Genomic DNA, 12,624 nt, shown 5'->3' with positions numbered 1-12,624 from the left:
GCCCAGAATGAAAATATGAAATTATAAATGATCAGAATCAGTTTAACTGGGCTGAAGGTAGTCAAAGGCATTTGGATGCAAATGTGAGTCTCTGTATGTGTAGAGATTAGATTAGATTAGACTTTATTAATCCATTTAGGAAGATTCTGTCAGGGAAATTAAAGTTCCAGTAGTACCTTTTACAGATAAAAAAGGGACACAAACACAAATAAACAAACATATGAATAAAGAAAGAAAGAAAGAAAGAATAAAACCGACAACAATGAAGAAAGGTAAATAGAAAATGTTTAGCAGACATGTTCTATTCTGGTATTTTCTTCAGTCTGGAGTCAAAGTGCTGAGATGTAAAACTGTACCTGAGTCTGTATCTGACCCCTGACCTGTGTCACCATTAAAACCTGCCCTATCGTGGAGTGCAGCTGCTCACCTGTGTGTTTACCTGTCCATCACAGAGTCAGGCTCACAGAAGCATCTGGTGTGTGTGTGTGTGTGTGTGTGTGTGTGTGTGTGTGTGTGTGTGTGTGTGTGTGTGTGTGTGTGTGTGTGTTTACATGCTTCTTATCAGCTCTTTAATTTCCTGACTCCTTGTTGCTTCTTCAAAGAAAATGGAGAGGAGACAGAAGCTCCATCAGGTGGAAAGGCAAACAGGAAGTCACTTCACAAACACTGATACCTTTAACATCGGCTGCTGCTGTTGTTCCAGCAGGAGGACTTCAGCATCAGCTCAGTGCTTTAACTATAACCCACTGACTCAGTGTGAAGGTGGATTTCTTAACCCTGAGCTAACCTTAAATGTGACTTAATCTGAACTGCCAGCTTTTCTTAACCTCAGCGGGTGAGCAGCTTATTTCACCTGCTTTGAAACCACCCTGGATGGATGGATAGGTTTTATATTCTAAATGAAGGCCGTTCTGGGACAGCTAGGATGTCGGTTTGCAGCCCAGCTCGGTGTTTTATTTCCCTCTGCAGGCGCTTTCATGTTTCCTCGCCTCTCACTGAGCTTCAGCTCGGCAGCTTTTAAAGCTGGGAAAGCAAATCAGTGAGATGAAGAATGGCTCTGTGAAATAATCTGTTAAGAAATGTTTGTGTGATGGGAATCCCACGTTAAACGGCACATTCAGAGGCTCATGTGTGTGTTAATTACATCCTCTGACAGCAGCTTCAAACAGCTGCTTCAAAACATTTCCTCCTGCTTTGAAATATGAATAAACTCACGCACTGCTGATCCCTGTGTGTGTGTCCGCTCATCAAAGGTGCTTAACCCTTTGTGTTTCTGCTCTGATGTGGTCGTGTCTGTGTAAACATGCAGGAAACACTTCACTCTTTAACTCGGAGTCTCTGACCTGCTTTATGATAAATAAGAGAAGAATAAACATTTTAAAATGGCTTTTAATCTGCTGCTAATATCACCGCAAACACCACCACAGTGTGTGTGATGCCCGGCGGTCTGATCTGTCCCACGTGTATGAACATGTTTGCTTCTTGTTTATGAACACTGAGCTCATCTTCAGTCTCTGCAGTTATTTTAAACCTTTAATAACACTTTAGCTCATTTAATTTGATGTTTCGGATGTTTAACTGAAAGAAATCTGATGTCTCATTGAGCACTTTTCCACTTCCAGGCCGGGATACACGACCAGCTTTTACACAGCCTTCCGCTGTGATTATCAGCCGTTCCAGCTGCAATAGACACAATAAACATTTATTTCATTAGGAGATATTAAACATGCTCAGCTGATTTCGTGCATTAAACACATTTGATTCCCTATAACAGACTGTAACTTCAAACTGAGGCCCTTCTGACTGCAGCTGTCTCTAACAGAATGATTCCTACATGAAAGACTCAGGATGACTTTTCCACTTAAAGTGTGGGGTGGAGGTGAGGTGCAAGCATCGACTCTCACATAAGCCGTGCAGGACTTATGTAACGGCTCAGCACACCTGAGCAGAGGCAGGACAGGATGTGATGAGAAGGTGGGCATCGAGCCCTGCACAGCGAGCGCTCTACCCTCTGAGCTAATTCACCTGCTGCTGTTTTTTTGCACACAGTGTGCAAGCTTGAAGTGCAAGCTCTGAAACCGCAGGTGGCTCTCCTTTTACCTGTGGCATCACCACGGCAACTGATGCTGAGCACGTAAGATGGTCCTTGGCACGTTTCAGTTTTATTTTTATTTATTATTTTTATTTATTAAATTAATTTCTGTGTGGAGTTTGCATGTTCTCTCCATGTCTGTGTGGGTTCTCTCTGGGTTATCCAGCTTCCTCCCACAGTTAGGTTAACTGGTGACTCTGAGTGGGCCATAAGTATGAATGGTTGTGTGTCTCTGTGAGTCAGCGACAGGCTGCTGACCTGTCCTGAATGTACCCTCCACCCCCAGCAGCCCTCATAAACACAAGAAAATGGATGGATGGATTTATTTATGTGGTATTATGTTTCACCAAATAAAAAAAGATGAGTGAATGAACATACTAATAAATTTAAATAAAATGGCAGCAAGTTAATTCAAAACATTTGTTTAAATTCATAAGCTGAACATCAATAAGTAAATGATCAAATCAGTAAATTAATAAACATGGAACTAAATGCTGAAAGGAATATTGATATTTTTAGATTTCTGGACCCTGAATTTGATAAGTGGAAGAAACTGGATGGATTTATTTGACTGACAAATGTATACAATAAATAATAAAATAATAAACACATTATTATATAAATAAACATTGAATAAAATACATTTATACATAAAGTGTCAATAATCAATGCAAGTAAAAATTTATTATTACCCCCCCCCCCCCCTTTTTTTGTTTTAGCATTTTTTTCAGGCATAGTTCAGTCATGTTTGATCCTCTGTATAAAACACACACACACACACACACACACACACACACACACACACACACACACACACACACACACACACACACACACGCACACGCACACACACACATACACACACACACACAGACACACACACACACGCACACACACACACACACACACACACACACACACACACACACACACACACACACACACACAAACAAAGGAGGAGAAGCAAGTACAAAAAGGTACTTAAGGAGGAAAAAAACAAGTTTTGGGGATGACTTTGAATGCAACATTCACCTGATTTAACACACAGGTTTTTACGTATGTGTGTTTGTGTTTTTCTGGACCTCTTGTTGTGTTTGTTGCGTTCACGGACTTTGACGACCGTCAGAAACTCGCTCACACCTGAATTTCTGGATCGCTCAGTTTGAAGGTAACCAATCACAGCGCTTTGTGGTTACGTTGCTATGATGACCAAACGCTGACGCTCTCCTAAGTTCACAAGTGACTAACTAGGACTAACTACCACCAGAGGACCGCGGTGTTATAGCGCAGCACGAAGGTAAACTGCTATCTGCTTTAAAAAGTGAGTTTAACTTTAACCAGTTTAACCCTTTGAAGGCTCGTAATCAGTGGCTAATGGCAGCTGACGGTCAGTGAGCAGGTACGGAGATTTAAATAGCGCGAATAAAATAAATAAATAAACAACAGTGTGTACAGGTGAAGCTTTTGGTTTTCAAGGTATTTGTTTTTTTATTATTATTTATAATGTTCATAATTATGGGACCTTTTGTTTTAATTACATTTTGAATCAGGAGCGTTACAGCAACCACAGACTTGCATTCACTCTAATCATATCAGGAAGTTACTAATCAAGCTTTATTTACATACCAGTTAAAATATCAAATGCAATTAAAAGTGCTTTAAGACAGTTGGAAATAACAAATTTGAAGCAAAACTAACAAAACAAGATTAACAACTGAGCACAAAGCTACAAGAACAAAATATTAAAATAATGAAATGAAACATTCACGCTCCAACGCATGCGTAGCCAGGAATCAAGCCGCCAACCTTCCGATCAGTGGGTGACCTGCTCTACCTCCTGAGCTACAGCCACCCCTAAATGTGTATCGTTCAGGAGGATACTGCAGTGGCTTCCTGCGCTGTAACGGCGAGGATAAATGGATGTGACCGTGTGATGACATCACTCATAACGGCAACAGTTCAACAGGTTCAGCATCTGGTGGAGTGGTGCTCCCGTAACAGCCTGGACCTTAACATCATGAAAACAAAAGACATGATAACTGATTTCAACAAATCTTGGCACATAAATTAAATATATCATATTATATAAATTAATTATATTATAATATATTTATATTATATATATATCATATATCATGATTAAAAATAAAATCAGACTAATGTCCCCGCCCTTTGTCTTGTCTCTCCTCAGCTGTTAGCGCTAAAGATGGAGGAGCAGGAGGAGGCAGGAGGAGGAGGTGCAGACTCTCAGGAGAACAGAGGAGGTACAGGAAGCCATCTGTCCTGCAGATCCTCAAAACTTTGATCCTGTGCGTGATGCTGTGTTTTCCCCGTCCAGGTGTCAGGTTTATAACAGATGAGCTGCTGCTGAACCTGACCGGCCGTCGGGCTCTGGCTCCAGTTCGAAGTCTGAGTCTGTCATCATCAACTGCAGCCCAGCACTTCACGGTGAGAACAAATGGCCCATCCGTCCTTCTGTCTGTTCTTCTGTGGACATTAAACATACAGCTGTTAGTCATGTTTCTGCAGCTGCTTCAGGACCAGAGTTTTTAGACGCTTTCGAAGGGCTCCAGGGGTCGGTGATGATTTATGGGACTGAAACTGATTTAAGGAAATTAAATAGATTTTTTTCTTCCACATTATTAAATTACAGGATGTGTGTGGTCTTCTGCTGCTGTAGCCCATTTGCTTCAGTGTTTGATGTGCTGTGCGTTCAGAGATGCTCCTCTGCATACCTCGCTTGTAGCGAGTGGTTATTTGAGTCACTGCTGACCTTCCTCTCAGCTCGAAGCAGTCTGGACATTGTCCTCTGACCTCTGACATCTTCTCCCAGCGCGGGGCTGCTCACAGGATGTTTCCTCTGTTTCAGACATTCTCTGTAAACCCCAGAGATTGTTGTGTGGGGAAATCCCACCAGACCAGCCGTTTCTGGGAATCCTGCATATGTGAGGGGTTCAGCTGTATTTCTGACTCAGTAGGAATGTTTCTAGGACTTTTTTTAAGGCTTCTAATAATCCACTGCTCTGAATCATTTTATTGTCTTTCATTTAGTCAGTGGTAGTTTTCAAACCGATTCCCCTGTGACTACTCGCTGTAAATACCACAGGGTCCAAGATACAGTTTGTCCCACCAGGCCATGTGTTATCATTGAGCAAATTGCTGCTTCTGCTGCCGCACTGTCTACAGTGCATGATGTGAATGAGAAGGTAAGGCTATGGACTGCTAATCCATTGTGCCCCCCACATGTGGTCTCAAAACCCATCCTTGTCAGATTTTAGGACTGAGCTCTCAGATGTTGTTGCAGTATCCTTCACTCTGTACCTCTGTGATGTCAGATCAGGGTGGGGTTTACAGGTGTAGCTACTACAGTGTTAGGTTTACAGGCTCAGTGTTTTCTGTGACTCAGCTGTAAACATGCTGCAGAAGGGACCGTGAAGCTACAGCTGCTGCATTTTCCAACCTGACATGGGATTTAAATCAAATGGTTCGTTCACTTTTCATGTGAGAAGAAGTGGGTTTGATGCCACGTTCTTCAGGAGGCTTTGTTTGTTTGGTTTTTTTATTAACACCTTCAGGCTTTTCTGTGCAGATCCATCTGACCAATCACAGTAAATGGTTGGTGACAGGCTCCGCCCTATTGTGACATCAGAAAGGTTCAGATGGAGGGACTTTGACAATTATACACCACAAAACCAGCCAGATGTCCAGCAGTCAGTACTTATGTGGGATCTTAAAATTTTATTAAAATTTATTATTAATTAAAATGTGAGGTAAAAAAGCACAAAGAACTGCACTATGTGCTTTTTATATGAATGACTTTTGGTTAGCAATCTTTGTCTTTATCTATTTTGGGATGACATCACCTGGACTGACACACTGGCTCAGTTGGGTTTTAAAAAGGTTTAAAAAAAGTGTTAATTATGATTTTTACAATGGTGCAGGTACCCTGTGTGTGTGTGTGTGTGTGTGTATGTGTGTGTGTGTGTGTGTGTGTGTGTGTGTGTGTGTGTGTGTGTGTGTGTGTGTGTGTGTGTGTGTGTGTCTACAGGTTTTAGAGCTGAAGCACCACCTGATCCAGATGATAGAGAGACTGAGCGCCCTGACACACCTGAGAGGCCTGCAGCTGGCACACAGCAGCATCAGGTGAGACACGCGGCGTATGCAGCCTGCTCTTACGACAGGTGTGAGAGGGTGTCATAAACATCCAGCTGATTTTGGGGCACGTTGTCAAACTCCCTCTTAGGACTGTTCTGCTGACAGATTCAGGAGTTTGTTTTTGGAGTTTAGGCGGACATTATTTTTATCAGCTTGAAGTCCAAAGCCCTGCACAGTGGAGACACAGTGGACAGTTTAAACTCAGCTGCACACCAACACAGAGTTGGAGGCTTTTTCCATACAGCAGCCTCAGCAGCAGAGGTGGTTTTACTGGTCCAGTCAGGAAATGACATTAGTCTGACAGTAGCTTAGGGCTGGTGTAACTGGAGAGTGATGCAGGACAAGTAACTCAGCTGGATCACAGCTCTGCTTTTAACAGATGATGTCATCCATCATCTCACACGGGGCTGCTGCAGAGGACTTTTAATCCTGTCTTTTCTCCACTTAATATCAGTGGTGCCAGAAGTTAGAGCTAACCAGAAATTCTGTCCATGAGGCAGACCTGGCAGACTCCAGCAGCCACCAGGAACGAGTCTGACTTTCTGAGGTACCAGCCAACGTTTCAACATCCACAGGGAACTGAAAAGCTTTTAACAATGGTCCCAACTGGGAATTTCAGCTTATTCCTCTGTGACTGTTAGCTGTGGATGCTGCAGAGTCCAAATCACAGTTTGTCCATCCAGACCACGTCTTCTGTGAACAGATTCCTCCCTCCACCCTTGAAACACAAAACCAGCAGATCGGTTAAGGTGGTAGACTGTTAGTCCACTGTGGGCTGGAGTCCTGTCCTTGCTGATGTTCGCTTGTTGTCATGAATATTCAGGTAGTTTTGTGACACATTGTTGGAAACTCCGTACCTTTCTGATGTCAGATTAGGGCGGAGTCTGTGTCAACTGTGATTGGACAGGAAGCTCAGGAAGATGTCATCCACAGTGCTAGTTCTTTTCTCTTTAAGTATATCTTTTCATGGGACAACACTGAAAAAATGACTTTGACACAATTAAAAGTAGTCTGCGTGCAGCTTATATAATAGTCTTCGTGTAGAGCAACAATTCGTCTTTTAAGATCCTCAGAGAGTTCTTTGCCATGTTGGAACTTTCAGTGACCAGTATGAGAGAGTGTGAGAGCTGTACTACAAAACTGAACACACCTGCTCCTTATGCACACCTGAGACCTAGTAACACTAACGAGTCACATGACATTTTGGAGGGGAAATGACAAGCAGTGCTCAATTTGGACATTTATGGGTGTAGTCTCTGAGGGGTGTACTCACTTTTGTTGCTGCTGGTTTAGACATTAATGGCTGTATATTGAGTTATTTTGAGGGAAGAATAAATTTACACTGTTATATAAGCTGCACACAGACTACTGTTCATTGTGTCATTTTGTCAGTGTTGTCCCATGAAAAGAGCAGCACCCTGATGGTTAATGTTTGGTGTTCTTCTACACGTGCTGCAGCTCAGCTGTTTGTAGTGATCCAGCTCTCAGCTCTCCTCAGCTGTCCCAGCTCTCCTGACATCACAAACACACTGATCCTCCTGCAGCCTCCTCTCACTGGGCTGAGCTGCTCTCAGCAGATTGATGGTTATCACCGAAGTGAACTGACTGCTCTTTGTGTGTAAATTAGCACATTGATAGTAGATCACCCTGCAGCGCCAGTAATTTGCCCCACTTAATGAATCTGTCCCTTTGCTTATAAAAATGAATAAATATCTTTTTCTCATATTTTCATGCTGAAGAGTGTAACACGTCCCCTCCATCCATCCATGATCCCAGATGAGCCAAAGTATCCTAAAGGCTGCAATAAAAATATCAGATATCACTGATCCAACCGAATTATACAGAACCATGAATGCACTTTAATCAGGTCATATGGATCATAATCTGATTTATATGAATCTGTGTTCTTCATGCAGCAGCAGCTGGACAGGAAACAGATGTGCTTCCCACAGTGTGATGTTCAGAGTTTAGCTGTGAGTGTAACAGGCTGTTGTTGAAGGTCAAAAACATATCAGCAGGTGATGGAAATGGAAAACCCATTGTTAGTTCACATTTCAATGATCTGCACTACAGTTTTGTTGATCATATTCATGAATGGTCGGACAGTGCGTTGCTGCACATTGTGAGACAACACTATCTCCTCTCTGAAGGATGGTCCAGTATCTCCTCTGCAAAAGGAAGAAATAAAGGAAGCATTGAAGCGACTTTACTTATTTGGAGAATTCAAACAGGTTTTATTGTGGCTGCCATGCAGATACTTCTGGATCACTTCACACAGTTAGAAACCTTCCTAGGCAAAATGGGCTGTTTGAACACGCCCTCACTCAGTGCGCTGCTACTGAGAGAACACGTGGAAGAAATGGAGTTTCATCACCAGTGCCCCCATGGTCTGGAGGACAGGGGCATCAAGCCTGGTACCTTTCACATGCTGAGTGAGCACTCTACCATCTGAGCTAAATCCCCACTGATACAGCTCACAGAGCTTTACAGCAACATAGAGTAACACCTGATTTCACTCTAACAACAGCAATCAGGCTAAGTGCATGCGTGTGTGTGTGTGTGTGTGTGTGTGTGTGTGTGTGTGAGTCCAGGAGGATTGAGGGACTCTTGTCCAATCTGCATCATCTCAGCCTGTCCTACAGCAGAATCGAGCACATCTCCGTGTACCTGGGGAAGGAGCTGCGCTCCCTGCACACGCTCCATCTGCAGGACGACCTCATCACATCTGCAAGTACCATCCAACTATTCCTACCCATCTGCACATCTGTCTCTGTGAGGACCAGAACATTTGACCTCAGCAGATGTTAGAGATCATTTAGGAGCTACCTCTGTCTGCTCCTGTCCTGCTTCTTCATGGTTTCATTTTTAACATTTTTCAGAAAAAATTACTTGCTTTTGGCTGGTTGGATAAAGAGGTTTTATCTGAGAGTTGTTCTTTCTTAATCTTCCTCTTCTGGGTGTAGTTCACATTTCACCTTCTGGTTAGCGTTCACTGAAATGTGGTCCTACCTCCACCTTCTGGTTAGCTTTCCTCTAACAAACTTCAGTAAAAATCAGGTGTTTTCAGATGTTCTCTGTATTTGTACAGCTGTATGAGGCCTTCACGCTGCATTCTCTGAGCAGCCTATCAGAGCTATCTGTGCCAGGAATCTCCGCCTCCTCGCTGCTGCGCTCCCACCTTGGGACTCTGGATAGGCTGGACGACCAGCCAATCAACGAGCTGGCGACGGGGCACGCCCACCGGCGCTTCAGTGGTGGTATGCACAGTAAAACTTTTATAATTTTCAAAGCATTTTGTTCCTCTTGTAAATGTTATTTATCAAATTTCTGTATTCTCCTGCTGCTAAATCCTACCGTCCACAACAAAAATAACGCAGCGCTACCTGGAATTAAAACTAATCACTGGAGTGCTGCAGGAGAACCATTTTTAGATACACAAAGAACCTTTTTGTGAGCGATCCGATAACGAAAAACTTCTGCTGATGTTTCTTAAAATAACTCACTGGAGGTGCCTCAAAGAACCACTTTTGGATGGTAAATAAGGTTCTCGTGTCATGACTGAATATTTTTTCAGTGACACAAATTTTACATTTCATCCACTTTACAGCTTCAGTTTTCATTTAGACTGTTTTTACGTGTTTCTATGATATAATGAAGAACAGTTTCAAAGACTTTTAATGGAAAACCAATCAGATCTGTATTTACAGCTCTGACCCGTCTTCTTCCATAACGTCTGTCGTTCTCTGCGGGATGCTGGCTCTCAGCTTCTGGGCCAAATCCTGATGGATGGAGATCCTCTCCTGCCTCATCAGAGCTCCCAGCTGATCAGTTTGTGTCTTCTGCTTTTTAAGGACTGACCACAGATTCTTGATCAGATTAAGATGTGAGGAGTTTCCTGGCCATGAATCAAAACTGTTCATTTGATGATCTCTGAGCCTCTTGGTGAGCACTTTAGCCTCATGACATGAAGCTCCATCATACTGGAAATGCACAGATTGTCACCAAACTGCTCCTGCATGGTTGGAAGATGTTGGTCTGTGAGGATGATTTCAGTTTGGCTCTGAAAATCTCACCAGGCGGCGGTCAAAACATGAAGTCAGGGTGGGTTTCAGTGTGCCGTGATGTTCACAGACTCGTGGAGATGTTTCCTCACTGATGATGGATAAAGGGAAGACTACCTCCTGACTGCTTCCTTAAAACCACCATCTGTTTCAATGTCCCAGAATTCCTTCCTGTACCTGTCTGCAGGTGTCAACAAAAACATTACTGTAATCTTCCAGATTGCCACAAACTCCGGATTTCCTGAAGTGATTCCAAAATAAAAGCATTTTGTTCTGTATGTGATCAGTTAGAGAAGATGACAACTGAGGTCATGAGAGCTTCACAAGAGCAGGGGTTAGCTTTCTGTAAGACAGACACCAGACTCTGTACACACACATGCGTCTGTCCCACCAGGAGATTAGTAAAAGTGTGGCTGAGAGTCCACACCTGTGCAAGGCTGGACACATCAGGAACACCTTCATCACTTCCACTCCCCGATCCTCTCTGCGGCCTCAGGAGGGCTCAGATGTCACTGACATGGAGTTACCACGCCCCCTACAGGAAGACAGCAGAGTCCAGGTCAGCACAGGCCCATCTCTAAGAGTAAAACGCAGGCTTTATGTCCCGTGAAGCCAGGGGAACAAGAAAGGGTTAAAGGTTGCAGCTATTGATCCTGCTAGCTCTCACATGCTAAGCAGATGCTCTGTCATTTGAGCCAATTGGCCCTGTCAGTGTTTGCCCTCTCCTGAACATTATTTTGTGGCATGTTGTAGACAAAAAGCTGAAGAGGTGCTTTGAAGCCAAACGTCACTTCAGAAATAAACCTGGCATACTCCAAAGACAAGCTCCATCAGGGGATGGGGCCATCTAAATTGTGTGACAGCTGGATGTCCTCAGCGTGCTGCCTGGTAAAGCTCAGATGGTAGCGAAGCCACTTAGCTATTTTTGGTCAAAACACTTGAGGAGACTGCAACACTGCCAACAGTAACTCTAAGGTGATGTAACAGCCAGGAGGCAGGATGAAGATGCATTCATCAGAGTTGTGTGTCGCAGCTTTTCAGACAGAAAAGTTCTTAAACAACTATATGTAGATGCTCCTCAGGTTGATGTTCACAGGTTCTCTGACTAAGAGTTAGCTCACAGAAAGAGTCTTTCTTCAGCTCGATGAAACAAGGTGCTGAACGTTATGGAAAGTTTCTGCTTCATTCAGCTGGTAATATAACTTCTGCCACTGGCTTCTGCTGCATTTTGTAAACTGGACTGAAGTGGCAGATTACTTTAACCCCATCTAGTCTTTATAGTTTTCTGGAGAATTTACAGGTCAAAGACGAGAAAACGTGTTGGAAGTGCAGCCACTGAGCTCACTACCACTCGCACTGCTTTATTCATTGCATGCGTTAGTTTGTAGTCTGTTAGCTTACTGGGTCATGAACTCTGTCATAAAGTCTCTCAGTGCTTGTTCTGGGGGCTACTCAGGAAAAATATGAGTTTGCAACCAGGTCAACTGTTCTAGTTTTTCTGTTCAACAGATGATAAATTACAGCTTCTCTAGCTGAGATTCAGCACATAAAAAGCTTTTTTTTCCTGCTGAAAGTTGATTGGGCAAGAATGCGATAGTAGGATATGATTTATTTGTTTTGAAAACCACTGAAACAAATGACATCACAACAGTACAGAATTTCTGTCAATGCTTCGGCGCTCATGATAAATGAAGCAAATACCCGATGAGGATGGGATTTGAACCCACGCGTGCAGAGCACAATGGATTAGCAGTCCATCGCCTTAACCACTCGGCCACCTCATCTGCTCTCTGTGCGAGTCTGCAGCAGGACATGAGGGCTCAATCAGCAATACGCAGACGATTAAAGACTAAAAACTGAAGGAGACTTTCTGCATAATAAGTCTGTTACTTTAGGTACCTGAAGCTGTTAATACTCATATCATTTTAATTAAGCCTCATCTGAAACCTCAACAGAACAGATGCAGCCTTCACAGAAGCAGCACACATTTCCACACGTTGGAGAACACAGTATCACACAGACGTTGTTCTTTCTGTGTTAAGAAGCTGAATGCAGGCATCAGTCCGGCTAAATAAATCACTGAAACAGGGGTGGAGACGATGGCGTTTCATTATTGTTGAAGTTTCTACAACACTGCTGGATTCGGAGATCCTTTGTAGGTCCTGCAGGTCCAGGTTACAGTTCATCCATCGTCCACATGTGTTCTGTGGACAAATTCCTATTTTTACCACAGGTATCTATCGATCTCCTGTGTTGTCGACCTTCAGTCATTTCTGTGGAAAGGTGAACCCTTTAAATGAGCGATGAAAGTCAGAT

At 43.2% G+C, this 12,624-nt stretch overlaps 1 protein-coding gene and 1 non-coding gene across 2 annotated transcripts in view; one reads left to right on the top strand and one right to left on the bottom strand.

The window, feature by feature from the left end:
• The first annotated feature begins 3,382 nt into the window (after nucleotides 1-3,382).
• LOC115777855 (centriolin-like) overlaps nucleotides 3,383-12,624 on the top strand; it is a 35,225-nt gene continuing 25,983 nt past the window's right edge. The window contains exons 1-6 of the mRNA XM_030725858.1: nucleotides 3,383-3,491; nucleotides 4,284-4,356; nucleotides 4,431-4,540; nucleotides 6,141-6,235; nucleotides 8,839-8,974; nucleotides 9,336-9,504. Coding sequence (XP_030581718.1) covers nucleotides 4,299-4,356; nucleotides 4,431-4,540; nucleotides 6,141-6,235; nucleotides 8,839-8,974; nucleotides 9,336-9,504 — 568 coding nt within the window. The 5' untranslated portion in view covers nucleotides 3,383-3,491; nucleotides 4,284-4,298. The remainder of the gene's footprint in view (nucleotides 3,492-4,283; nucleotides 4,357-4,430; nucleotides 4,541-6,140; nucleotides 6,236-8,838; nucleotides 8,975-9,335; nucleotides 9,505-12,624) is intronic.
• On the bottom strand, nucleotides 12,011-12,092 carry trnas-gcu (transfer RNA serine (anticodon GCU)). The gene has a single exon. It is a non-coding gene; the product is annotated as a tRNA-Ser (tRNA).

This window comes from Archocentrus centrarchus, unplaced genomic scaffold (genome assembly GCF_007364275.1).
Source record: "Archocentrus centrarchus isolate MPI-CPG fArcCen1 unplaced genomic scaffold, fArcCen1 scaffold_82_ctg1, whole genome shotgun sequence".
NCBI classification, from domain to species: Eukaryota; Metazoa; Chordata; class Actinopteri; order Cichliformes; family Cichlidae; genus Archocentrus; species Archocentrus centrarchus.
The sequence above is the reverse complement of the archived record's forward strand: the minus strand, read 5'-3'. Positions and strand labels throughout refer to the sequence as shown.